Below are 24,280 nucleotides of genomic sequence, written 5' to 3'. Positions count from 1 at the left end.
AGGACATGAACTCATCCTTTTTTATGGCTGCATAGTATTCCATGATGTGTATGTGCCAAATTTTCTTTATCCAGTCTGTCATTGATAGGCATTTGGGTTGGTTCCAAGTCTTTGGTATTGTGAATAGTGCTACAATAAACATACGTGTGCATGTGTCTTTATAGTAGAATGATTTATAATCCTTTGGGTATATACCCAGTAATGGGATTGCTGGGTCAAATGGAATTTCTGGTTCTAGATCCTTGAGGAATCACCACACTGTCTTCCACAATGGTTAAACTAATTTACACTCCCACCAACAGTGTAAAAGCGTTCCTATTTCTCCACATCCTCTCCAGCATTTATTGTTTCTTGACTTTTTAATGATCGCCATTCTAACTGGCATGAGATGGTATCTCATTGTGGTTTTGATTTGCATTTCTCTAATGACCAGTGATAATGAGCTTTTTTTTTCATATGACAAACAATTTTCTAAAGTGGTTGTGCCATCTTATACTTGCACAAGCAGTGTCTGAGAGTCCAAGTGTTCCTCATCCTCACCAACACTTGGTTTTGTCAGTCTTTTACATTTTAACCATTCTAGTTGGTGTGAAATGGTATCTCATTTGGTTTTTACTTTGCACTTGTGACGACTAATTATGTTGAACACCTTTTCATGTGCCTTTTGGCTAGTCTTATATTTTTTATGTGTCTGTATGAAATGTCTATTTAAGTCTTTTGCCCCAATTTTTAATTGGGTTGCTTGTCTCTTTATTATTGATTTGAGGAGTTACTTGTATATTCTGGACACAAGTTGTTTGTTGAATGTATGCATGAAAATACTTTCTACTGGTCTGTAGCTTGCCTACTATTGATTTTCCTAACTGTGTCCTTCAGTGGGCTGGCTTTAAGATTTTAGTGAAGAGATTTTGGGTTTGGTGTTAGGAGTAATGGGCCCTCACCCATTTTATAGCTGATGATGTTAATTTTTATTGGCATGCTGATGAGCATTATAACCACACTTTCTTTTCAAGGCATTGTACATTGTCTTAAAAGAAAACTTCCACAGGAAAACTCAAGACTTTTCCATAGTAACAGTGACTGTGTTATTGGGTATGAAGATTCCAGATATATTAGATCTCTCTGAGTAGCAACTGCTAGTGTGTAATAGAAGCCCATGTGGGAAGATCAAGCCCTGTCCTTTGCCAATTATGTATTCTCCTTTTCCAAGAAACTGTGGCATAATCATAAATGATACAGTGCAGGAGGGGACATATTCTATATGCTGCTCAAGTCAAGTCCAGTAGACACTGAGGAATCCAGCCTGGGAGACAGTAACAACAGCAGCTTCCATTAGTATTTTCCCCAAAATCTGATGGCAGGCTGTATCCAAATTAACAATAAAAGGAAAGAAGCCAAACTTCTCTTGGAGAGAAGAAGGAATTCCCCCTAGGTAAAGTGGCATCATGTGATATTAAACATTGACTCAAAATGGGTCTTGGGAAATGCTTTCAAGCTTGACTTGGAATAACAATAGTTAAAGAACAACGTTTCTCCCTTAGTGTTCATATGTGAACTCGTTTACCAGCCAACTCTGACGTATCAGCTACCTGAATTGACGCTTGATTCTAACACTTATAATTATTTCCTCTAATCTTTTGTATTTGCAATAAGATTTGATTTTCTTTTTTTTTATTTTCTTTTTATTTATTTATTTATTTATTTATTTTTGAGACAGAGTCTTGCTCTGTTGCCCAGGCTTGAGTGCAGTGGCCGATCTCAGCTCACTGCAAGCTCCGCCCCCCGGGTTTACGCCATTCTCCTGCCTCAGCCTCCCAAGTAGCTGGGACTACAGGCGCCCGCCACCTCGCCCGGCTAGTTTTTTGTATTTTTTAGTAGAGACGGGGTTTCACCGTATTAGCCAGGATGGTCTCGATCTCCTGACCTCGTGATCCACCCGTCTCGGCCTCCCAAAGTGCTGGGATTACAGGCTTGAGCCACCGCGCCCGGCCAAGATTTGATTTTCTTAATAATCATGGCTCTCAAGTTGAAAAGCCTGCATCATCTCTAACTTGTACTAAGTAAATACTGGCTTCTCAGTTGACTACTATCAATTTTTTAATTATTTGGCGTAATATTTGTAATAATTAACTTCAGAGAAAAGCACAAGGAAAATCTTTGTGTACATATTCTTTAGTACCTAAAGTGTTCAGAACTGAAGAAAGGACCCATCTTTATGTCCATTTGCATACTGTGACTTCTGGATAGTAAAGGCTCTGAGCTCCTTGATGTACCTGGGTTTCACTTATATTCCGGAGTTCTCCATTTGTTTATTTGCTGCTGATCCAACAAAACTAAAAGAAAAAAAAAATAAGAATGGCTCAAGGAGGAAATAGCTAGGGCTTAGTGTAATGTGTGGATGAAAGATAAAGGAGTAAGAATTATTTTCAAAGAGGAAAAAATAAGGACTTGAGGTTATTGAGAAGACTTAAGAGTCAATGGCATCCCTCAGCACAATTTTAATAACTCTAAAATGTGAAAAAAAGTTTGTCACATTAAAAACACGGCTCTGATCTTTTTTAAAAAATTTCATCTTGGAAGAGAATATGAGTTTTTAAAATTAGATAAAACTTTGTCTGAATTTAGCTGTTATCTTTTAGTAACTGTCCATTCTCTTGCCATTTCAGGTAAACCTCTTTGTGCTGCTGTCTGTGGTTTGTGTCCTCTTAAATCTAGCTGGATTTATCCTAGGCTGCCAAGGGGCCCAGTTTGTGTCCAGCGTCCCCAGGTGTGATCTGGTAAGCAGTCCTAAAACGTCACCGGGCATCTAGGCAGACCCTGGCTTGTCAGGTGTTCCTGGCGAGACTTGCAACATTCAGCACCAGGCAACTGTCCTGAAGTGAAACCTGAAATGGGTAAAAGGAAGTGGGAAAACAAAACAAAGAGCTGCCTGCTGATTATTTCACCCAAGTTGTCGATTACTTTTTCCAAAGCAGGGACCAGCCAGCAAAACCCCGGAACCATAGTGATATAATGCATCGTTAGTTAGTGAATAGATAGATTAGGTGTCCACAAGCGATCAGTCTCTGACTGTCCTCATCTAAAGAGAAAAAAAATGGATATTTTGATATTGCCAGAATATAGGTCAACAGTCTTTTATCTGGAACCTTTGGAGGCCAGGTGTGTGTCAGCATTTAGAGTTTTTCCAATTTTAGAAGATTAAATATTTTGCATATACTATTTATTATGTAGCATGCCAGTGGAGTCTGGGACAGCAGGCTGTTATCATGACTTCTGGTTTTCAGGGCTTTTTGGATTTCAGCATTGTGAGTAAGAGGTTGTGGACTTGTACCATCTCTGAACTTAAAAGAAAAAAAAAATTATTGTAAAATACATATAGCATGAAATTTACCATCTTAACCATTTTTAAGCCTACAGTTCAGTAGAGGTAAGTATATTCACATTGTTATACAACCAATCTCTAGAACTCTTTTCATTTTGCAAAACTGAAAGTCTATGCATATTAAACAACAACAGCTGCCCATCCTCCAGCCCCTGGTAACCACCATTTCACATTCCCTTTCTATGAATTTGAGTACCCTAGGTACTTCAAACAAGTAGGATAATACACTGTTTGTCTTTTTGTGACTGGATTATTTCACTTAGCATCATCTCCTCAAGGTTCATCATGTTGCAGCATGTGTTAGAATTCCCTTCCTTTTTAAGACTGTGTAATATTTTGTTGTATGTACATGATACCTTTTGTTTATCCATTAATCTGTGATGGATATTTAGGTTGGCCCCTACTCTTGGTTATTGTGAATAACATTGCAATAAACATGGGCATGCAAATATGTCTCTGAGATCCTGGTTTTAATTCTTTGGGATATGTAACCAGAAGTGATCATTTGGTAATTCTATTTGAAATTTTTTGAGGAAGCTTTGTATCGGTTTTCATAGCAACTGCACCATTTAATATTTCCACCAACAGTGCACACGGGTTCCAATTTCCGCACATCTTCAGTGACAGTTGTTATTTTCTGCTTTTTTTTTTTTTTTAAAGTGGCCATTCTAATGAGTATAAGGTGATACCTCATTTGGTTTCGATTTGCATTTTCCTTATGATTAGTGATGTTGATAGTCTCTTCATATGCCTGCTGGCTATTTGTATGTCTTCATTAAAGGAAGAACGTCTATACAAGTCTTTTGCCCATTTTAAAATTGAGTCATTTGTTTTTTTGTTATTGAGTTGTAGAAGTTCTTTCTATATTCTGTATATCAGAATATGGTTTGCACTAAGTCTATTTTTAGTAAATTTTTTTTTCTATCACAAAACCAACTCTGTGATTATTTCTGATGATATAATTACAAAAGTTTGGGCAAGCCTTGAAAGTATAAGGCAGAACTTAAATATCATTTGAATTCCCACTATCCCTGGATAACAATTTGGCCATGTGTTAAGCATCTCTTTATGCACAAAAATGCACATAGTCAACAGGATCATGTCATAAGTGTTGTTTTCCTTTGGGGAAATTATTGACAAATGAAACCTTTTCGGGCAAGGGGTTGTTCTTTCCTCTTTCCCACTCTGCCCGTATCTGTCGCCCCAAATCCTTAGTAACAGGCTGGGGAATTATATTTCTTCATGTTTTCATGGTCATGTAATATTACATAAATATATATGGGGTGGGGTTGTTCATGATGTTTTTAAAATGGGCATATTGTATGTACTTCCCTGCATCCTGTTTTTATCACTTAGAGAAGATTAAATACAGACTAACACCCTTAATTTCTTCTACCAAGTTAGTTCCTTATTTTGTTATTGCCTGCTGTGGCTTGGGTTTTGACCAATAGACACAGTGCTGCCATTAATATCATTCTGTATATCCTCAGGAAGATTTTAGTTCTAAGCGGAGTAGGTTCCCAGGACAAGGAATTGTTCTCAGCAGTATCTTGTCTCCTGCCTGTCTCATTTATTATTACAAATTCAACCATTTTATTGTTCTATCCATTGTTTTTAAATTGGGGTAAAAGTTATAGTGAAAAACACAAATCTTAAGTGTGCAGTTCATTATAAGTTTTGACCAATGTATACATTTATTTTGACAAATGTATATACTCACGTTATACTCCAAACAATCACTATACTCCAAACAAAATATTGTTTGTTGTACCCCAGACAGTATTTCTATCACCTTAAAAAGTTCTTTAGCTTCTCTTTTCAGGCAGTCTCTACTCTTTCATAGGCAACCGCTGTTCCTATTTCTTTCACCATAGGTTAGTTTTGCCTGTCCTTGAACTTCATATAAATGGAGTCACATGGTTTGAACATTTTTGTGTCTGACTTATTTTGCTCAGTAATGTTCGTGAACTTCATCCATATTTTTATATTGTATCTGTTGTTTGTTCCTTTTCTTCAGGACACTATTTCATTTTATAAAAACACCAGAATTTGTTTTTTGTTTTTTTTTTTGTTCTCCTGTTGATGGACATTTAGATTGTTTCCAGTTTGGGGGTGTTATGAACAAAGCTGCTGTGAGCATGGTTGTTTTGGGGAGGCACTTTTCATTTCTCTTGAGTGAATACCTAGGCATAGAGTTGCTGGATCATGTGGTGCTAAAGAATTTTCCAAAGTGGTTGGGGACGTATTTTTAATTTAAAATGGATAGTCAGTTCCTTCATTAAAGGGCTTAAACTCCGCAGTGACTGGTGAGTTTCTACCAGTGGCTCTCCACATTTCCACGAGCAAAAAGAGTTTCTCTCTCTTTAAAGTTTTGCCAGTCTGATGAGGCCAAAGGGAGAGCTTGCTGTCACTTTAATTTGTAGTTCCCTGAGTGCTAAAGATGGCATCATCGTTTTTTAAAAAGCTCTCCAGAAAATTCGAATGTGCTGGTAGGGTTAAGAATGCTACTGTTGAAAGGCGACCGGGGGAAGACAAGGATCTGACCTCTTCAGGCAATAGCATCAAGAATGCAGGGTGGATGTTCATTATTTAGGATCAGGGAGACTTAGATTTGTTTGTGGGTAGGGTAAAGTGACTGATGAGAAGTGAGAATAAGTTTTTAGAAATATTGGGCAGAGATGGGATTAAGAATGGAGGTGAAGGTATTAGATTCTGCAAGGATCAGGACTAGGGGAGCAGGAACGCACAATGCACAGTTGCCTGGAATTGTTTTGTACAGAGTCTGAGGGCTTCTTTGTATCCAGTGGGAAAATTAGTTGGTATTCGTGATCATTTGTATGAGTAAACTTTCAAATAGGTTTGTTTAAAGGGATTAAATTTTACCCATCTGGAAAATTTTGCCATCCAGACTGGCTCACGGCAGAGGTTCTAGGTAGCTGAAGTTTCTGAAGAGCTGGACATGTATGTTATATGGATAAAGCACTTACATGGGTGCAGCCCACATAGGCCTGGTTTCCCACTTAACTAAACGCTTTGTATCAAGAATGGACTTGTTTGGGAAGGGAGTGCTTTGTAAGATGATGCCTAGTATTGTCTGAGAGAGAGAGAGAGCTTTCAGGTTAAGATCTTGAGGCTTGCACCAAGTGCAAAAAATGAAAATCAGAGTGCATCGTGTTGGAAAAAGAAAGTGAGTTTGGTTCCTTTTGGGGAAGAGTGGGACTCGTGTACATGAGCAGAATGGAGGCTGATACTTCGTCTCATTTAGCTGCTTATTTGTTAGTACTAAACGGGATTAGTGTGAAAACAGGAAGTTCTCAGCTGGAGACTTTAAAGGAGAAAGGAGGAATATTAAACTTCCCTTTGTTTTGGGAAAGCCACTGAAATGTAGGTTTTGGTTGTTACCATGCCATACCCTGGCCCATCCTGACTGAGAGAGGCATTGCCTGACACAGAACCCTGCCATAATCTCATTCTACAGGATTGGTGCTCCATGGTGGAGCCAGGGTGCTTTTCTTAATAATTAAAGTATTTTTCTACCTTTCCTCCATTAAGGTGGACTTAGGTGAAGGCAAGATTTGCTTCTGTTGTGAAGAATTTCAACCAGCCAAGTGCACAGACAAAGAAAATGCCTTGAAACTCTTTCCAGTTCAGCCCTGTAGTGCTGTTCACCTTCTACTTAAGGTACCTTAAACAGATTCCCACTCCCATGGTAAATACACCACAGAGCCCCCAAAGAAGGCAAAATTACTTGAAATATTCCTGTTCTGTTACCTGCCTCAAACAGTTAAGCTGCTGAAAGCACATGTGAGTGACCCCAGAGACAGAATTGAATGCAGAAAGAACCACAGATCATTGTGTGTGTTAAATTATGTATGGACAGCCTTCTTTGTGTTGAAGAACTGTAAGATAGTAAAAAATGGAAAGGAGCCTGACTATATATATGTATATGTATACACACACACATATGCATACGTACGTATGTGTGCATACACACATATATATGGTGTAGCTGTTAGCAAAACCTTTAAGTTGCACACTCACGTGTCATTGTTCTGATGCTCATTTGTTTGCTTACGTGGGTCATATGCACCACTGAGTACTACCAGTCTGCAACACGTAGACTAAGGAGAGAGATTGGCCAGAAAATATGGGGAAATTGAAGCACCTTAGCTCTTGTTTAATAAGCAACAACTATAATAAGCAAAAGAGATTAAACAAACGGATGATCCCAGTTGAAAAGAAGTACAAAATTAGCCTTCATCAGGGAGTTGCATAAAAATTGTGCCCTGACTTAAGGAACATTAGCTCAGTGAGTGACAAAATTGGCTGGTGAACCCTGAGGCATGGCTTTTAGGGAGTCCACTTCCACTGGTTTTCTTTAGATATTTGTTTTGGGTTTCATTTTGGTGGGGAGGAAGAGTCTCCAAGCAAAGAGAGAACTGTTCCAAGCTACCAGCTCTGGGTTGTGTGGGATGTAGAAATGGCCTGCTTTCCATGGCTTCTGCATTTTTGGTAGCTGAGTCACCCCCAAACTTTCTGAGCCAGGACTTAGCTTGGGGAAAGCCCCACTAAAGGAGCCAGGACTGTACCAACAGAAGTGTTTGGAATGGCTTTTGCTATTTTGAGATGTGTGTTTAGTGGAGAGAAGTCCTATTTCCACTCTGGCTGGGCTGGCTCCTGCAGCGTCCTCGTCGTGTGCATGGGGCCGCACAGCCAATTGCTCCTGAAATAGAATCAGTGGCCACAAATTAAGCAGTGCGCTGTGCTGGTGGGAGGCTGTGGGAGGGAGGAGGCTGGGAATTGCTATCCCTGGGGAAATCAGCCTCAGAAGAGAAACTCACTGCTCTCCTGGAAGGAATGTTTCCCGACAGTATTCCGATGCTTGCAAAAAGAAATACTGTCATACCAGGTCGTTCTGTGACAGGGAGCTTCTAAGATAAGTTTTTGGAATTAAGAAGTGAGCATTATTGCATGAGGGTCATAATAATAGCCAGCATTTATGTGGGCGCTTTCCACGAGCCAGACACCACCTAAATCCTTTACATGCAGCCTCTCCTGAGAACTGTCTTATGGAGGCAGCGTTATTATTATTTTTAAGATTTTCTGCATTATATTCTGATGATGTGTGTTGAAGGACTTAGTGGTGCCATTGTTTCCTTGCCCCAGAAAGTCCTCTTTGCCCTGTGTGCCTTGAATGCCCTGACCACCACCGTCTGCTTGGTGGCCGCCGCCCTCCGCTACCTCCAGATATTCGCAACCAGGAGATCCTGCATCGTAAGTCATGTTTCCGCTGAGCCAGCCCATGGACCGCTTCGTGTCCTCCACTGCCTCTCTCCCCGTGCCTTTGTAATGAAGACTGTTGACTAACTGAGCTGCTGTTTAATTAGGATGAATCCCAGATTTCTGCTGAAGAAGTAGAGGATCATGGACGCATCCCGGACCCTGATGATTTTGTGCCGCCTGTGCCTCCCCCTTCCTATTTTGCCACATTTTACTCGTGCACACCCCGGATGAACCGCAGGTATCCTTCCTGAGTTCCCCTGCAGTCTGAGTGGGTAGCTGTAGGTTCTGAAGACTGAAGTGTCTCTAGAACTCACAGCATGAGATCTCACTTTGCTTTGAAAAAGAAAAAGAAAAATTGTTCCTGACTTAAGGGACATTAGCCCATTGAGTGACAAAATCAGCTAGTGAACCCTGAGGTATGGCTTTTAGAGAGTCCACCTCTGCCAGCCTTCTTTAGAAAACTGAAAAACAATTGTGCTGTTTTTCAGGGGTTTCTGTTCTGTCACTCTCTCTGTTTTCTGTCTTACTTTGTCTGTCTCTTTTTGTCTGATAAAACAGATGAATCCAAAGAAAAGTTAAACTTTGACCTAAAGGTAGACATTTTCCATTTCAATTAGCTTTCTAAGGGAAACTGACACCCAGGGAGATAACAGCTGTAATTTGACATGATTTAGAGTCGCTGTTGCCTTGGAAACACTCCCAGTTAGGCCAAATTGATGTTTCATTGTAATACCATCAGCAGGTCTCAACAATCATGAAATTCTTCCTAGCCATTAAAAAGAGATTAATTATTAATTGTCTCTCCCTGGTCTAGAAAAAATAGATACTGTACTTATTTTCCTTTTCAAATTTCAAACTCAAAATTTTGACCTTCTTAAATATCAAGGATTTTTACTGGTACATTGAAATGCCACCTACATTTGTCTGATTGTTAGCAACTTCTAGAAACAAACCTTCTTTTAAAGAATGACTTCATTTATTCATTCGACAAACAGAATCCTCTGCGCTGGGTTACTGGAATTCAAAATGAGCTAGACCTGCTTCCTCCCCTACCATTAAGGAGCTCACAGTCTAGGTCATTAAAATGTGTTGGAAGGATCACCGTAGTATTCAAAAGAGGGACTTAGGTGCACGGAGAAGGCCCACCTCACCCAGAGTGGCGAGGTAGTCAGAGATGGCTTCCCGGAAGAAGTGACGTTAAGCTGAGTTTAAAGGATAAGCAAACCTCTGTTGAACTTTCTGAAGGAGAATCTCTCAATTCCACAGAAATACTAGTGTCTTTGGCTTCGTATTCAGAGGGCCAGAAATTTCTATTTTTTAAATCCCTGTAGTACATGTAGAGACTTATCAAACCAACTTGGTGCTGAGCTTGAGGTTTTCAGAGAAGTATTTTCTAATGTCCAGGGTGACTGTAGGTGACTTTGAGATCGGTCACCAGTGGGGCTGCCACCCAGACACTGTTAGTGTTCTTTTCAGTGACTTAGCTGCCGACTCGTCCCTTAGAGTTATACCTGAACCTTACCTCTATACCCTCCCCAGCTCACTTGCCCAGGCAGCGGCAGAGATGACTGCAAAGCTGGAGGGGGTGTCAGCTGGGTGACAGGTGGCTTGGGCTAGGCCTGTGGGACAGCTTGGCCTCTCTAGTGCTCAGGGAGTGGCTTCTACTGGAATTTCAAAGCCTCAGGGGCTGGGATGACTTCCCTAATCTTTCAGGAAATGAGCCAAGAATGACAGAGGATGAAGAGATACAGCAGCAAAACACATGTTCTTTCTGTACCTGAGGACACATTTGTGAAAATCTTAGCACCATCTCAGGCTGTCTGTAGAGGGTACATTGGAGGATAGTAAAAATGACTGATAGTTCTTGGTGGGGATGAGAAACACCCTCTTCAATAAGTAGAATTCTTTGACGCTGAGATTGCAGATGAGCACTCTGTTGACCTAGGAGGAGGCAACAGACAGATTTAGTTTCTGCAGTGGCAGAAGGGGAAAGTGACTCATGTGGGTTTAGGAGCTGAGCCATCCAGCAGTGTGCTCTGAGCACTCCTGACCTTCCTGTCTCCTCGCTTTCCTTTCTCTTCTCTGCTTCACTGTAATAGTGCTCATCACTGCAGATATTTCCATTCTTTAAGATCTAGGTACATCCTCGGATTTGTCTCTCCGAGTCTTGAGACAGGCTCTGGCCAAATCTAGGTTGGAAGAAAACAGACAAGCTTCTCATCAAGGGCTTTATTATTCAGAACTTTCTAGAAAGAAGGCAGAAGGAGGGAGTTAAATCTAAACAGTCTTGTGAGAAAGAAGACATTGCCCAGTCTAAAACGTGCCCAGAGCCCTATAATCATATTGCCAGTGTGCAAACACCTTAATTTTTGGAAATTTTACCAATATCAGAGTGCAGTCCACGTTCCTTTTCAAAAGGGCTGAATTTATTCACATTTAAATATATGTCCTCTCAAAAATATTTTAAAATGTGACCAACTTTGCTAGATTCACAGTATAAATCAACTTTATAGACACTAATGGTTTAACCTCAGTTGGTAATTTTCTTTCTCATAAGCAGGCAGGCAAGAATATTCACGAATGTCTTTGTTACTATTTCTACGATCAGTTTTATCCAGAGTTTTCACACAACAGAAGCTCCCCATTTCCTGTAAGGTATTATGACCTCTCAGAAGAGGTTTATTTAACTTCTATAAATACAACCACTTCGTGTGTTGGCATCTCCTTGAGAAAAGGCTTCTCGAGTTACTGTCATAAACGGAAGCCTGATTGCAGTTGAGGTTTCTGTCCAAAGATGGATTTGCTACTTTGTGAATTGATTCGTAATACAGGAGGGGGCCGTGCACTCCACCTCCACTACTCCAGGGTGTCTCTGTTCTCTGAAGTTGGCTTGAGCCAGGAATCAAGGAGTCTCCAACCTATTTCTTGAACATGGACCTGGTTTTTACTCTGGGGATGTACCCTATTAAAGAAAACTGAAGGCTGAGGGGGTCTTGGGCATTGACATGGTTGACATGGGCGTTTCTTAAAGCAGAGCCCCCACAAAACCCCACTCATTTCCTTTCCTAAGAATTTCCAAACCCAAACTCAAGTGGAGTCCGGCAGTGCTGGGGTTGAGTCTGTGCTCAGCCATAGAGAGGGGGCGGGAGGGCCCTTCCCTCTCTCCCACTCTGCGAGCAGCAACCCTGTACCCAGTCACAGGGCACAGTTTTCCAGTACAGGAGGAGGAGGATTCTCTGGTCAACGGTGTATTCGCTGCTGCATTCCCCCTGAGTAAGTCTTCAGGGCCTATTTGTAGCCTGAAAGCAGAACATGCTTTGCATTTCTGTCTTCAGTGCTCCTGAGCCTGCACCAGTGAAGGCTTCCTGGGGACTTGGTGATGAATTCGAAAGAGCCCAGGCTCTAGAGTCTCTGCAGAGGGTGACCCAGGATGAGTCTCTCACCATTTCTGAGCCTCAGTTTCCTCATTCACCTTTGTTGTCATGTGGCTGCGGGGAGTATTGTTATGAGATAATGGACTTAAGAAGCTTTCTGAAAAGAGCATCTTAGCCTGGGCTTTCCCAGTGTTAGTTCTGGGTTTTAAAATGCTCTCAATATGTGTCCTGCTCTTAAGAAACACTTAGCACTTAACCTTAGCCTGACCTTATTAGGCAACTATCTTCTGAAGACCCTCATTCTTAATAAAAATTTGATCAACTTTCCCAGTAGAACAGGGCTTTAATTTCAATCACGATTATCCATTTGCTTTTGCAATGGTGCTCAATCTTGGTGGTGCATTAGAATCCCCTAGGAGCACTGACAATGGGCAGATTCCTGGGCCCCACCATAGGCGATGAGAGCAGAATTTCTAGAAGTGAGGCCTGGGCCATCCAGAGTTTTAGAACCTCCCAAGGTGATTCTATTCAGCTTGCCAGGACTGAGAGCCATGGGGATCTGGGGAAAGAAACAGTAGTCAAAAAACAAAAACACACACACAAAAAACCTGCCAGTATGGAGCAGACCCATTTCCCTCCACAGACCCTCATTAACACAAATGAGGTAAAACAAGAAATTGCTTAATTGGAAAGGAACTTTTCTTCTATGTCAACTCTAGCAGCATCTTCCTTCAAAGTGAGGCTTTTATGGGCATTATCAAAACTACCATAGAAGCTGTTTATTTTGTGGTCAACTTGGATAAAGTATGCCCCCTCTTTCCCAAGCTATTCTTCTGGAAGAAATTCTACAATAGTTTAGGATCTAAAACAGGGCCTATTCCTCTGACCTCTTGCCCCTCAGCAAGCCCTCTTCTCTCTCTGGACACCTAGGTACCCATTGCGTTGGGACTGCCAAACAGGGACCATCAGAGCTAAGAAACAGGTAACAAAGCTGGGATAGAAACATTCCAGGCAGGGGACACAGGAGCAAAGAAATACAGGTGTCATTTGTTGGAGAGAAAAAGTCAAGTGTTTGTAAGTGCTAGGAAGATGGCTTATGGGGGCTATGCTCATTAAAGATGGAAGGCTGGCCCTCTAGAGAGGATAGAAGTCCATAGGTCTCATTGATGAAAACAAATTGCACTGGTCATTTGCCAGGAAAGAATCTTCACTCTTAGATCCAAGAAGGGTCTGGCTTCCCAGAGTCACTCAGCATTTATAGTTCTTAAACAGTTTCGGTGGAGTATGGGAGTTGGAATGAAGCCTGTTGGCAAGTCCTGCTCTAAGGGGAGAATCTCTCTTTCTTGATAACTTTGCCAGGACCCCTCCCCAACGAAGGGACCCTTTGTGCTAGTGCCTCGCGTTCAACTGGAGGCTTGACGTGTTGCGTGCTGAACCTGCAAACATCTCCTTGTCAGGCGTTAGCACATCACCTTCTGCCTTCCCTTTCAGGTCAAGCAAGGGATGACAGCCTCGCTTATGAACAGACAAATATAGAGGGAAATGAGGGAGTGCATTCTCATCTTTTCATTCAGGTTGCAGTCTCGTCTTCTCAGTCCCAGAATTCCAGAAGTTTTATTGTTAGGAAGAAAGAAGATGACATCCTTTTCAAATTTTTTCTTCCACCAATCACATTTTGTACATGGCCACAAAGAATAAAATGAAACAACTATAAATTCAGAGAACATCACTCCTCAAAAGGCAGTGCCTGCAAGCAACTAGCCCCAGAATCTGTTTTCTCATCCATTTCTTTTAGCTTTTGAAAATCCTTTTTTTGTATTTGAAGAACAAACTTTTGCCGTTTTTTTTTTTTTTTTTTTCATTCTTTGATACTCCATAGCAGAATACAGGTTTTCTGGCTTTTATATGTATTTTATAAATTATTTTAAAACTTAGGTTCATCATTATCTAGATCATCTAGCACCTTGGGCAGAGATTTGTGGAATTTTCTATCAACACTAGTGAGAAATCTTGTGGAGGATTTTGCTATTATTTTGAATTTTGCTGTTGACGGTTCTTTACCCACAGGCCAAAAACAAGAGCCATGTAGAATGTAAGAAATAATTGAATTTTCCTGAATCCTTAGTTGTTTTTTAAATTGAGGTGAAACTCATATAAAATGAAATTAACCGAAGTATATGATTCAGTAGCATTTAGTACATTCACATTATTTTGTAACCATCACCTTTATCTAGTTCCAAAGCATTTTCAGTACTTCAAGGAGGCCCCATACCCCTCAAACAGTCACTGCCCATTCCCTTCTCCCCCATCCCCTGGCAACCACTCATCTGCTCTGTGTCTCTATGGATTATTTGCTTTTTGACTGATGGGTTTAAAAGGAATGATGGGGTTGCATTTTATACACTGTCATTTGCTTAAGGAACTCTGGCCACTTCGTCAGAGAGCAGCTTCTATTATTCTCCCTCTCCTGGCCAAGGAGACCACGGTATGGAGAGATGAGTGGTTTTGCCCACAGTTTAGAGTGAAGCCAGTATCCAGACATCACTGCAGTCACGTGGTCAGTCTGTAGAATGTGCTTTCTGACACCAAGTTCCTTTTCCTAGGATGGTTGGTCCTGATGTTATTCCCCTGCCACACATCTACGGAGCTCGAATCAAAGGTGTGGAAGTGTTCTGTCCTCTGGATCCCCCGCCGCCGTATGAAGCTGTGGTGAGCCAGATGGACCAGGAGCAGGTACTGTCTGTTCCACATCTCTCTAAGTACATTGACTGCAAGTGGTAAACACAGCATCTCCCCAACCCCTGCCCCCAGAGGACAGCAGGGAGACCGGGCCCCACACATCTTTTTAAGCAGTTAACTGGGTCTAATGAGCGGGGAGTCAAACATCAACAAAATAACCCTCTTTTTTCCTGTGATGCAGGGATCTTCATTCCAAATGGCAGAAGGAGCAGAAGCTGCTATGATCCCACTGGATCCGGGCTGCACACAAGTGACTCAAGGTAATAGATACATTGTGACATGATTCAGTAGATTAAAACATGATGAAATAGGCTGTGCAAGGTGGCTAATCTCTGTAATCCCAGCACTTTGGGAGGCCGAGGTGGGAGGATCACATGAGGCCAGGAGTTTGAGGCTAGCCTGGACAACATGGAGAGACCCTGTTTCTACAAACGAATAATAATAATAATAATAATAATAATAATAATAATAATCTTGTCTGGTATTCTGCTGGAGGGCAGATATTCTTGGAGCAAATAGTTCAAGCTCTACCTTTTTCTCTAGGTGCAAAAATGCCATCAACTATTAGGGCTTATAAATGGGAGAAAATACGTGAACTGGAAAAAGATATCCTTAGACATTTTTATGAACCAGACTATTCTCAGGAACCATGAAATAGGTTACAGCATTTGATTTGGTATTCCTGTGTTTTCTGATCTGTAATTTTCTTCCTCCTATTAGAATTAGCTAGACTTTTGGCAGGGGAGAAAAGTTTCCTCTATTGCAGGGTGATTTGCAGTGAGATTGTGCTGTGTCATTTATAACCTAGGGCCCAGGTCATGCTGCCTGAGCAGTTAGTGAATTCTGGTTTTCAGTACTATAGTAAGTACTAGAGTCAGTTTACATTTATCCTTGTAATTTAAGGGAACATTGTTATGGCCTTCTCTCTTTGGGGAGGTTTTAAGTGGCCCAGAGAATTGTCCAGCAGGACAAAATCGCAAATGGCAATAAATAATGGATCGACTCTTAGCAATTTTAGATGAAGGTGATTTTTCAGCAGTACTATTTGTAATGTAATACTTTGTGTTCTGTTCACCTTCCATCCTAAGTAGAATTATGAAGCAGTGTTCTGTCTCCTAAGTATGTTCATAATTTTTCCATTTTTTATTTTTTAACTTTATTTTTATTTATTTATTTTTTCTGAGACAGAGTTTCGCTCCTTTTGCCCAGGGTGGAGTGAAATGGCACAATCTCAGCTCACTGCAACCTCCGCCTCCTGGGTTCAAGTGATTCTCCTTCCTCGGCCTCCTGAGTAGCTGGAACTACAGGCGCCTGCCACCATGCCCAGCTATTTTTGTATTTTTAGTAGAGACGGGATTTTGTCATGTTGGCCAGGCAAGTCTCGAACTCCTGCCTCAGGTGATCTGCCTGCCTCGGCCTCCCAAAGTGCTGGGATTACAGGCATGAGACACTGTGCCCAGCGAATTTTTCCATTTTAAAAATTTTCCCGAATTGCAACTCAGGCTCACAAATGATGCAATTTTATTTTTCTGAGCATAAATTATCCAATTCCAGCGGGGTTTTATGGATTTGTTTAGTGGACACTTGACTCTCTAACGCAGCCTTCCAGGAGTTCTGCAGCCCACAGCCACCTCACCTGTGCAGGTGTTACCTTCCCAGAACCAGGCTCTCCTGATAGGTCAGGGTGCTTCTCAGTACTGCCCCAGGATGCTCCCTGGAGAAGAGTCTAAGCACCTTTAGGAAAAACACCCTGACATTTTGGCATGACTCCTTTATTTTGCTGTTGGATTAAAATTTTTCTGTTTGTTTGTTTTAGGTGTGGAGGGGTGATTTGGAAAGGCAAGTTTTCCCATAGTGCAGTGATATAAAAACCTACTGGGCCAGCAGCCTGAGTAAATGTTATTAACTACATTACCCTTGCCCCAGCAGGTTTAGGCTCACAGGTGTTTCCTGCGCATTTTGAGGACTGCAGCTGGTGAAATAATTTATGTTTCGCCTCTTCTTTTTTCTTTTTTTTTTTAATCAGGTGGGGCCATTCCTAACATACCTGCAGAAGAAAACGTATCCATGTCAACTCCCAGTTCAACCCTGGTGCGTCCTATGAGAAGCCGGAGAGCCCTCCCAGCCCTGAGGACGAGGTCGAAGAGTGACCCTGTGCTCCATCATTCTGAGGAGAGAGGTGACGTCATTCCCCAAGCTCTGTGCAGGGCTCTGTGCTTGTTTGCTTAAAGGAGCCAGGTGAAGGCGGGTAGCTCTGGCCAGCTCAAGACCCTGCAGTTTAAGTGGTCATTTGAAGAAGTTTATGAGGTCTTGGGAAAGTAAAATATTCTACTTCCATGTTAAGATTATACATCTACCATGTCTTTTAAGGATGGTAGGGGCCGGGCGCAGTGGCTCACACCTGTAATCCCAGCACTTTTGGAGGCTGAGGCGGGCGGATCATGAGGTCAGGAGATTGAGACCATCCTGGCTAACATGGTGAAACCCCGTCTCTACTAAAAATACCAAAAATTAGCTGGGCACAGTGGCGGGCGCCTGTAGTTCCAGCTGCTCAGGAGGCCAAGGCAGGAGAATGGCGTGAACCCGGGAGGCGGAGCTTGCAGTGAGCCGAGATTGTGCCAGTGCACTCTGGCCTGGGCAACAGAGTGAGACTCCCGTATCAAAAAAAAAAAAAAAAAAAAAAAAAGATGGTAGGATTTTTTTGTTTTTTGTTTTTTAAGTCATTGTCATCAAAAGAATTTGGTTGTACATGATACTATGCTAGGTACTACATGAAGACAGTTATGCACACCTAGTTCTGATTTCTAGATGCTGCAATCCTATGGGAATATGCATTGTCTTAAAAAACGTCAAAAAGATTTTTGTATACTCCCTCTTTTATAATTTGTTATATATTTAATATGTATGAGTAGATGATTAAATTATTGAAATCTGACCTTGTTTTTAGAACTTAGGATAGAATGAAATACACACACCCACACACTTTACCTCTCTCTCTGTGTTGAGTTTGTTTGTGTATAGCTGTTACCTGAATAATTGAAAATTAAAATAACAACACTGAGTTTTTCCTGACTATATGAATACCTGAACATCTCCAAATATCTCTTCATTGTAGAAAATTATAAAAAATAAACTAAAGGAAGAAAATTAAAACCTCCTGTAACTCCACCAGCACCAGCTTCTTCCTGTGAAGTAGTCTAGCAGAGTTGACCTCTGCTCCTCTAAAACACCTATGCAAATAAAACTTTGATAATCCTCCACCCTGCTTTCTCGAGGGTCCTGTCTTGAGCCCTTGAAGTCTCGGTTCTGCCTGTCTGACAGTGTGTGTTATTTGCCACAGCTCTGGACTGACCATGTTCGAGCCAGAGAGAACATTCCTCTTGTCTCTACAGCAGCTTCTGAGTGGAGAGGAAATCCTGCCGCCTGGTACTGAGCATGTCGCTGAAGCACAGTGGCCAGGCAGCCTGGCTTCTGATTCCCAAGACCTGCCTTCACTGTGGGTCTCCTACACCCTACCTGGCAAGTTGAGGACTCCAGCCTCAATGGGAACTTAGCTGTTTGCACAGCTTAGGGAAATCTTTCTGGAACCCCTTCTCATTCTGCAGACCTGCAGGGGTGAAGACAGCAGCTGCTGGAGCCCTCCATTGTGGAAGGCGCCAGGTTGCCTTCAAGTGGAAGAGTGGAGACCCTGACTCTGTCCTCACACATGAGTGTCTTTGGCGAGTGCTTCTGGAAGACTCTTGCTCTCTGTGACATGCATATGGCTGCCTGAGAGGACGGTCTTGAATCCTGGTTTAGAGCTCCCCACGCCTGCCTTTCTCCAGAGGAAAAGGAGTGCTCCCCTTCTTCCACCTGCTCTCTTGCTCCCTGCTTCTTGTCTTCTTTGAATTTCTAAATTTCTGCTTATCAGGCCTTCATAGACTGATGCCAGTGTTGTGTATGCTGAAGGCTGCTGGCTGGCTTCTGGACACATAATGACCAGATCTGAGTTTTGCTTCACCCACTTCAAAGTGCAGAAGCATTCTGCTGGTCTTTACACCCTTGCTGATGTAGGTAGCCATGGAAATTAGAGCCTGCGATGGATTTCCCAGGCCCTCTGTTGACTTCCAGCATGATGTGTACTTCTTCTGCATCTAAATTTCTCTTTCTGTAATAGCTATAGATCTACCTCATATCCATGGTGTGAGCATCGATAGCACAAGTCAGTACAATGTCCTTGAGGACGTTTGGGACAAAGGTATAGTCAAAGTGATCAGAGCATTACATTCATCTGACAAGTCTTGTCTCTCTTCAGCCCCTTCCTCTCTTAATTGACTACTTCATCCTTGCTCCTTGGAACATCCTTTCATGGGTCAGCCACATTTTTCCTGCTTGGCCCATCCATGCCTATCTGTTTGTCATACCCCATGAAACTTAACTTCATTATGGTTTGCATTCTGGATTCTCCTCTCCACCATCTGGCTTTACCTTGCGGGTGATGTCACATGGCACGATGACATGTTTTGGGCCATATCCTATTGGAACTGGACTTCAGGGAATAACCTTGTGTCATAATTGTTTTCCCCCCTTCTGCAAGATGAAAAGCAGGATGTGCATGGCTATCAGCATTTGTCAGATGCTTTCCATGTTGAGTTTTGTGGTCTGTGCTTTCAGGTATGGGCATGTGTTCAAAAGGGGTTGGCCAATGGGTACGTGTTGTTTGTTTCTGCCCACAGCTGCCCCAGTGCTCAGCTGTGAAGCTGCGACACAGACCGAAAGGAGACTGGATCTGGCTGCGGTGACTCTGAGGAGAGGCTTGAGATCGAGAGCTTTGCGATGCAGACCGCAGTCTTTGATAGATTACAAATCCTACCTGGACACCAAGCTGCTGGTGGCAAGGTTCCTGGAGCAGTCCTCCTGTACCATGACCCCAGACATCCATGAACTTGTAGAAAACATTAAATCTGTTTTGAAGTCTGATGAGGAGCACATGGAGGAAGCCATCACAAGTGCCAGTTTCCTAGAACAGGTAGTTCTATTATTAATCTCAAGTGTGAATCAGATAACTCATTTTTATAGCAGCTAAAGTGGCTTCTCTGCTTTCCTGTCCAAGGCAGAGTAAATTCATGGTCACAGTCTTCAGGGAAATGGGTTTGGGAGGTCAGGGGAGAGAGAGAGAGAGAGGAAGCCGCAGAGCTTTCAAGTGTGGTGACTTTCCCACGTCATTCTTGGCTCAAGGGAAGAGAACCCAGTTTTTCTGGGATGTGGAAGCATGTCTGCAAAAAGAAAAGAGTGCATGCTAGGAATAAAAGCGGAGGATATGGACAGTGGGGAGTGCATTCAACATTTGATTTCCTGAATTGAAGGTTTCCTTTGATAAGGCATGTTTTCTCAGCCCTTTGAAAATGATGACATAGGTGAATTTTAATATTGACAAGATTCTGAGAGGCTGTTCACCTTCCCATGAAATGTTTGGCAAGATAAGCCAACAGGTCCTAAGGGAATAAACACCTTTCTTCTTATAGATTAAAAAATACAAGGCAATCCCCGAAACTGAAGCCACTTGGAGAAAAGACAGAATTGGGCACGAACATAATCCAGCTGGGTCTCAGGTTTCTCCTCTTTAAAGTAAAGGGTTGGACTAGGTAGTCTCTACATCTTTATTTCTGAATGAATGGTGTTTCCTTCTGGAAGGAGCCTTCTCTCCACCTTTTTTAAAAGCCATTCCCTTTTAGGTGTTGGCTTCATTGCTGCAGGTAGTGGGGTAGATGTCGTAGACAGCACCCCACAATGGCGTATGGATGTTATGTGACTCTGTGTCTTTGTGCATTAAATATCCAACAAATACTTCTTCAATTGAAGTGGGCTAATTTCTCAGGGTAATTACCAACTTCAGGATGTAGGTAAATTTTTAATTCAGATTGAGTAAATACCCTTCTCACTCTCCCTTCTGTTTCCCCTTTCTACCTGCTGGTCTCTTCTTACAGAAGCCAGAAGCCAAATGCTCTCCCAGTCCCTCAGGGGACAGGGGGAGGAATGATCTGATTCCTTGCATGAAGAGGTACATGAACCACAGACCCTCTTGCGTTTTCACTCTAAAAGAGTGATCAGTTATGATTCCGGGTCAGGCTCTAGTTACTAACCTGTGTAGGGGAAACATTTTACATCCTCGTGTCCCTTAGCTACTCCAGATGTTATTCTCTGTCACCTTCCCTCTGTCTGGCCCCAAGAGCCCAATAAACAGGAGCTGCTTCTGGAAGGCTGCCAAGCTCTGATGAGCTAAGAGCTGGAGCATTCACCAGGCAGTGGGCCTGGACCTTCTGCAAAGTCTTGCTCCCTGGGAAATAACTCTGGGGAAAAAGAACAAGCACTTACACAGTTCACTAGATGCTATCATCACAAATGGTTGCTAGATCTTTGTGCCCCAGGCAGTTTAAAAGTTCAGGTGCTGAGATTGTTGCGATGGATTTTGGGTCATCTGCAGGGCCTTCCAGGACTGGACCCTAGAGGTGAGGTTTCACAATTCCATACCTTTTTCCAGGCAGAAGAAGGTAAGGACAGCAGAAGGAGACCGGTTATTTCTGACTCCAGCTGGCTTTGCATATTGGAGTTTTTAGATCCATTTTAATTTTCACTGATATCAAAACCACTTGTCCTAACTTACTGTGTAGCACAGTCAACTTCCATGAATGTTGAACTTTTACTCTTAATCGGGAGACAAGGACAGACCTTAAAGACAGATGTAATTAAGTAGATTGTTAATAAAATTTAATTTCCCATCTTTGGGGGAATAATCTTTTAATGACCTTAGAAGCTCAGAATGGTACAAATGAAACAAAAAGTCATCCAAATGATTGTGCTGTGATGTTAGGTAACAGTGAAGCCCCGAGTTTCCCCGAGCTGCTGACAGTATTACAGGTCAAACAGACATGGCTGTGCAATTTTAAAAAAATTGACGGGACAGTTTTCTCCTCTTCAGTCCCAGTTGGATGAGGAATTTTTCATATTTTTGCCATTTTTACAGAGTAAGTGATATTGTTATATATTCAAAATTGTTTGTGACACATTGCAAAATAGATCTAGCAAAAAGAATCATTCTTAAATACTTTTTACAAATAAATTGGCCTAGTTTTTATATTGTTTATTAAAGGATTATCAGATCCATTTGAAGCATCATTGGATGGTTTGGGTGTTGACTTTTTCTCTTTTGAAACAGGGTCTCCATCTGTCACCCAGGCTAAAGTGCAGTGGTATAGTCATAGCTCACTGCAACCTTGAAATCCTGGGCTCAGGTGATCTTCCTGCCTCACCCTCTCAGGTAGCTGGGACTACAGGCACACACCACCACGCCCAGCTAAGTTTTCTTATTTTTAGTAGAGACGAGGTCTTGCGATGTTGTCTAGGCTGGTCTAGAACTCCTGGGCTCAAGTGATCCTGTTGCCTTAACCTCCCAGTAGCTGGGACTACAGGCATGAACCACCATGCCCAGCTAATTAAATTTTTTTTTTTTTTTTCTGTAGAGATGGAGTCGCACTGTGTTACTCAGGGTGGTCTCAAACTGCTGGGTTGAAGTAATCCACCTGCTTCAGCCTCCCAAAGTGCTGGGATTCCAAGTGTGAGCCACTGTGCCTATACTTGGTTGACTTGGTTGACATTTTATAAACCCATCACCTGGTCCCAATCACATACCAGTGGTTTTTACTTGGATTCTTGTTAAAAATGCAGATTCTTGAGTCCAGGCTAACTGTTCCCATTGCTACGGGAATTCTGTGGCAATTCAGCAGAGAATTCATGTTTCCTGACAATACCCGTCTGTCCCTGACCCAGTAATAATGTTCAGATGCCAGCGAGGATCACTGACTTAGGCTTCAGAGAAATTAGAGAAAAGCTATGAGAAGACTGTTAAAGCAAGAAATTGCAGTGGACAAATCAGTTGAGTCTGGTTGATGGGTCTACAGCGGAAATGGTAGAACATTTGGAGGATTTACAAAGAACCCCTGGAATTCCAGGTGAGTTCCACGTTGGGAAAATGCCTTTTTTCTTTCTTTGTCAAAGCAATTACACATTAAGATAGGTGGATGGACGTAGGAGGTGGGTCAAAGGGCCACATCTGGTAAAGCTTACTTAACTTCTCCCCACCCTCTCTTTTCCCAAAGATAATGGCCCCATTGCAACCCAGCACATCCAGGGCCCGCACGCTGCCCTCGCGGAGACAGCCTGGCCTGCTGCACCTCCAGAGCTGCGGGGACCTGAGCACCTTCACACCGGCGGGGAGGCCCCGTGCCGAGAGGAGGTCCCGGCGAGTGGAGGCTGAGCGGCCACACAGCCTCATTGGGGTCATCCGAGAGACTGTCCTGTGAACCCTGGAAGACGGAAGGCCACTCCAAGGGAAAGGATCCACCTCCTCTCTGCCATTTCCTGCCTGGGAGCTGGGTCCCCCTCAAAAAAAGGAGCACTCTGGAGGACACGTTTTCCCACCTGCTGGCTCCCGTGTCTGCTGACCGAGGGCATTCAGGAGTAAATGCACAGGTCGGTCCAGGCCCGTCTGGGTTTGGGATGCACCACGTTGGAGGTTATGAAAGCATTGATCCTCTCCTTCCTCTGCTGGGCCTCGCGGCATTCCCAAGGGTCACATGCCCTGGCATGGGCAGAAACTGGGCTAATGATTCTTTGCCCGCCTCACCCCTCGCATCTCTCTTTGTTGCTAAGTTCTTTCCCTCTTGGAAGGACAGATCTGCCTGACCGCTATTTATAGCTGCCTGTGGTCTTTCACTGCTCTGTGAATTGGCAGGAAATAAGGCGATTAACCCTATGTGTCCACAAGCCTCAAACCTTGTTTCACGTCACCCTCAAATCACACTCTCTTTAGGCAAAACCAGAAACTTTTTAAGTGACAAATTTTAATGCCAGACATTTAAGGAGAGGATTATTGTTGATTCCATTTACTCATGCTTGCAAAACTAGAGACCCCTAAGGCAGAACTGAGAATAAAAATGTTTACTTTGGGCCACTGGGCTTGATGTGTAATATTTGTTTATACTTAGGTAGCCAGGCCTTACCGTACAGAGGGCTGGGAACTTGGAACTGTGGTGGTCAGGCTCACCGGGCAGGCCACTGAACCGGTTTAATTTATAAAGCACCTAAAACCCGTGGATAACGTGTCCTTCATTCCTTCAGCAAGCGCTTGGCTGGATGGTTTCGTGGAGCTGCCTTCTCGTGGGATCATGAACGATAAATCAATAAAGTAATTACAGATTGAGGATTATTGCTGAAAAAGAGCAGTAGGTGGTTAGAGGGGCTTCTTCGAGAAAATGACACTTGAGCTGAGTCATGACTTAGCGGGTCAGGGAATAATGTTGCAGGTAGAGAGAGGCAAAGAACACCAGAGGCCACTGTGACCACAGCCCCGAGTCAGGGCGGCGGTGGGCAGTAGCTACACAGGCTGCGTGTTGTGCTAGCAATGAGATATTGTTAAGGAGTTTTCATCAGGAGAATGATGGATGTCAGCATATTTTCAAAAGCT

At 42.7% G+C, this 24,280-nt stretch overlaps 1 protein-coding gene across 3 annotated transcripts in view; it reads left to right on the top strand.

Moving 5' to 3' along the window:
• FAM189A2 (family with sequence similarity 189 member A2) overlaps window positions 1-23,784 on the top strand; it is a 68,107-nt gene extending 44,323 nt beyond the window's left edge. For 2 of the 3 annotated variants that reach the window (XM_010362955.2, XM_030920410.1), the window contains exons 3-11: window positions 2,667-2,777; window positions 6,935-7,063; window positions 8,549-8,656; window positions 8,770-8,903; window positions 14,643-14,772; window positions 14,960-15,038; window positions 16,805-16,957; window positions 19,494-19,786; window positions 22,914-23,784. In XM_010362955.2, the coding sequence (XP_010361257.2) occupies window positions 2,667-2,777; window positions 6,935-7,063; window positions 8,549-8,656; window positions 8,770-8,903; window positions 14,643-14,772; window positions 14,960-15,038; window positions 16,805-16,957; window positions 19,494-19,786; window positions 22,914-23,117 (1,341 nt within the window). In that variant the 3' untranslated portion in view covers window positions 23,118-23,784. Of the gene's footprint in view, window positions 1-2,666; window positions 2,778-6,934; window positions 7,064-8,548; window positions 8,657-8,769; window positions 8,904-14,642; window positions 14,773-14,959; window positions 15,039-16,804; window positions 16,958-19,493; window positions 19,787-22,584; window positions 22,767-22,913 lie in introns of all 3 variants that reach the window. The other variant, XR_747927.2, reaches the window with a different exon arrangement.
• The last annotated feature ends 496 nt before the right edge of the window (window positions 23,785-24,280 follow it).

Source organism: Rhinopithecus roxellana, chromosome 16 (assembly GCF_007565055.1).
Source record: "Rhinopithecus roxellana isolate Shanxi Qingling chromosome 16, ASM756505v1, whole genome shotgun sequence".
Lineage (NCBI taxonomy): Eukaryota > Metazoa > Chordata > Mammalia > Primates > Cercopithecidae > Rhinopithecus > Rhinopithecus roxellana.
The sequence above is the reverse complement of the archived record's forward strand: the minus strand, read 5'-3'. Positions and strand labels throughout refer to the sequence as shown.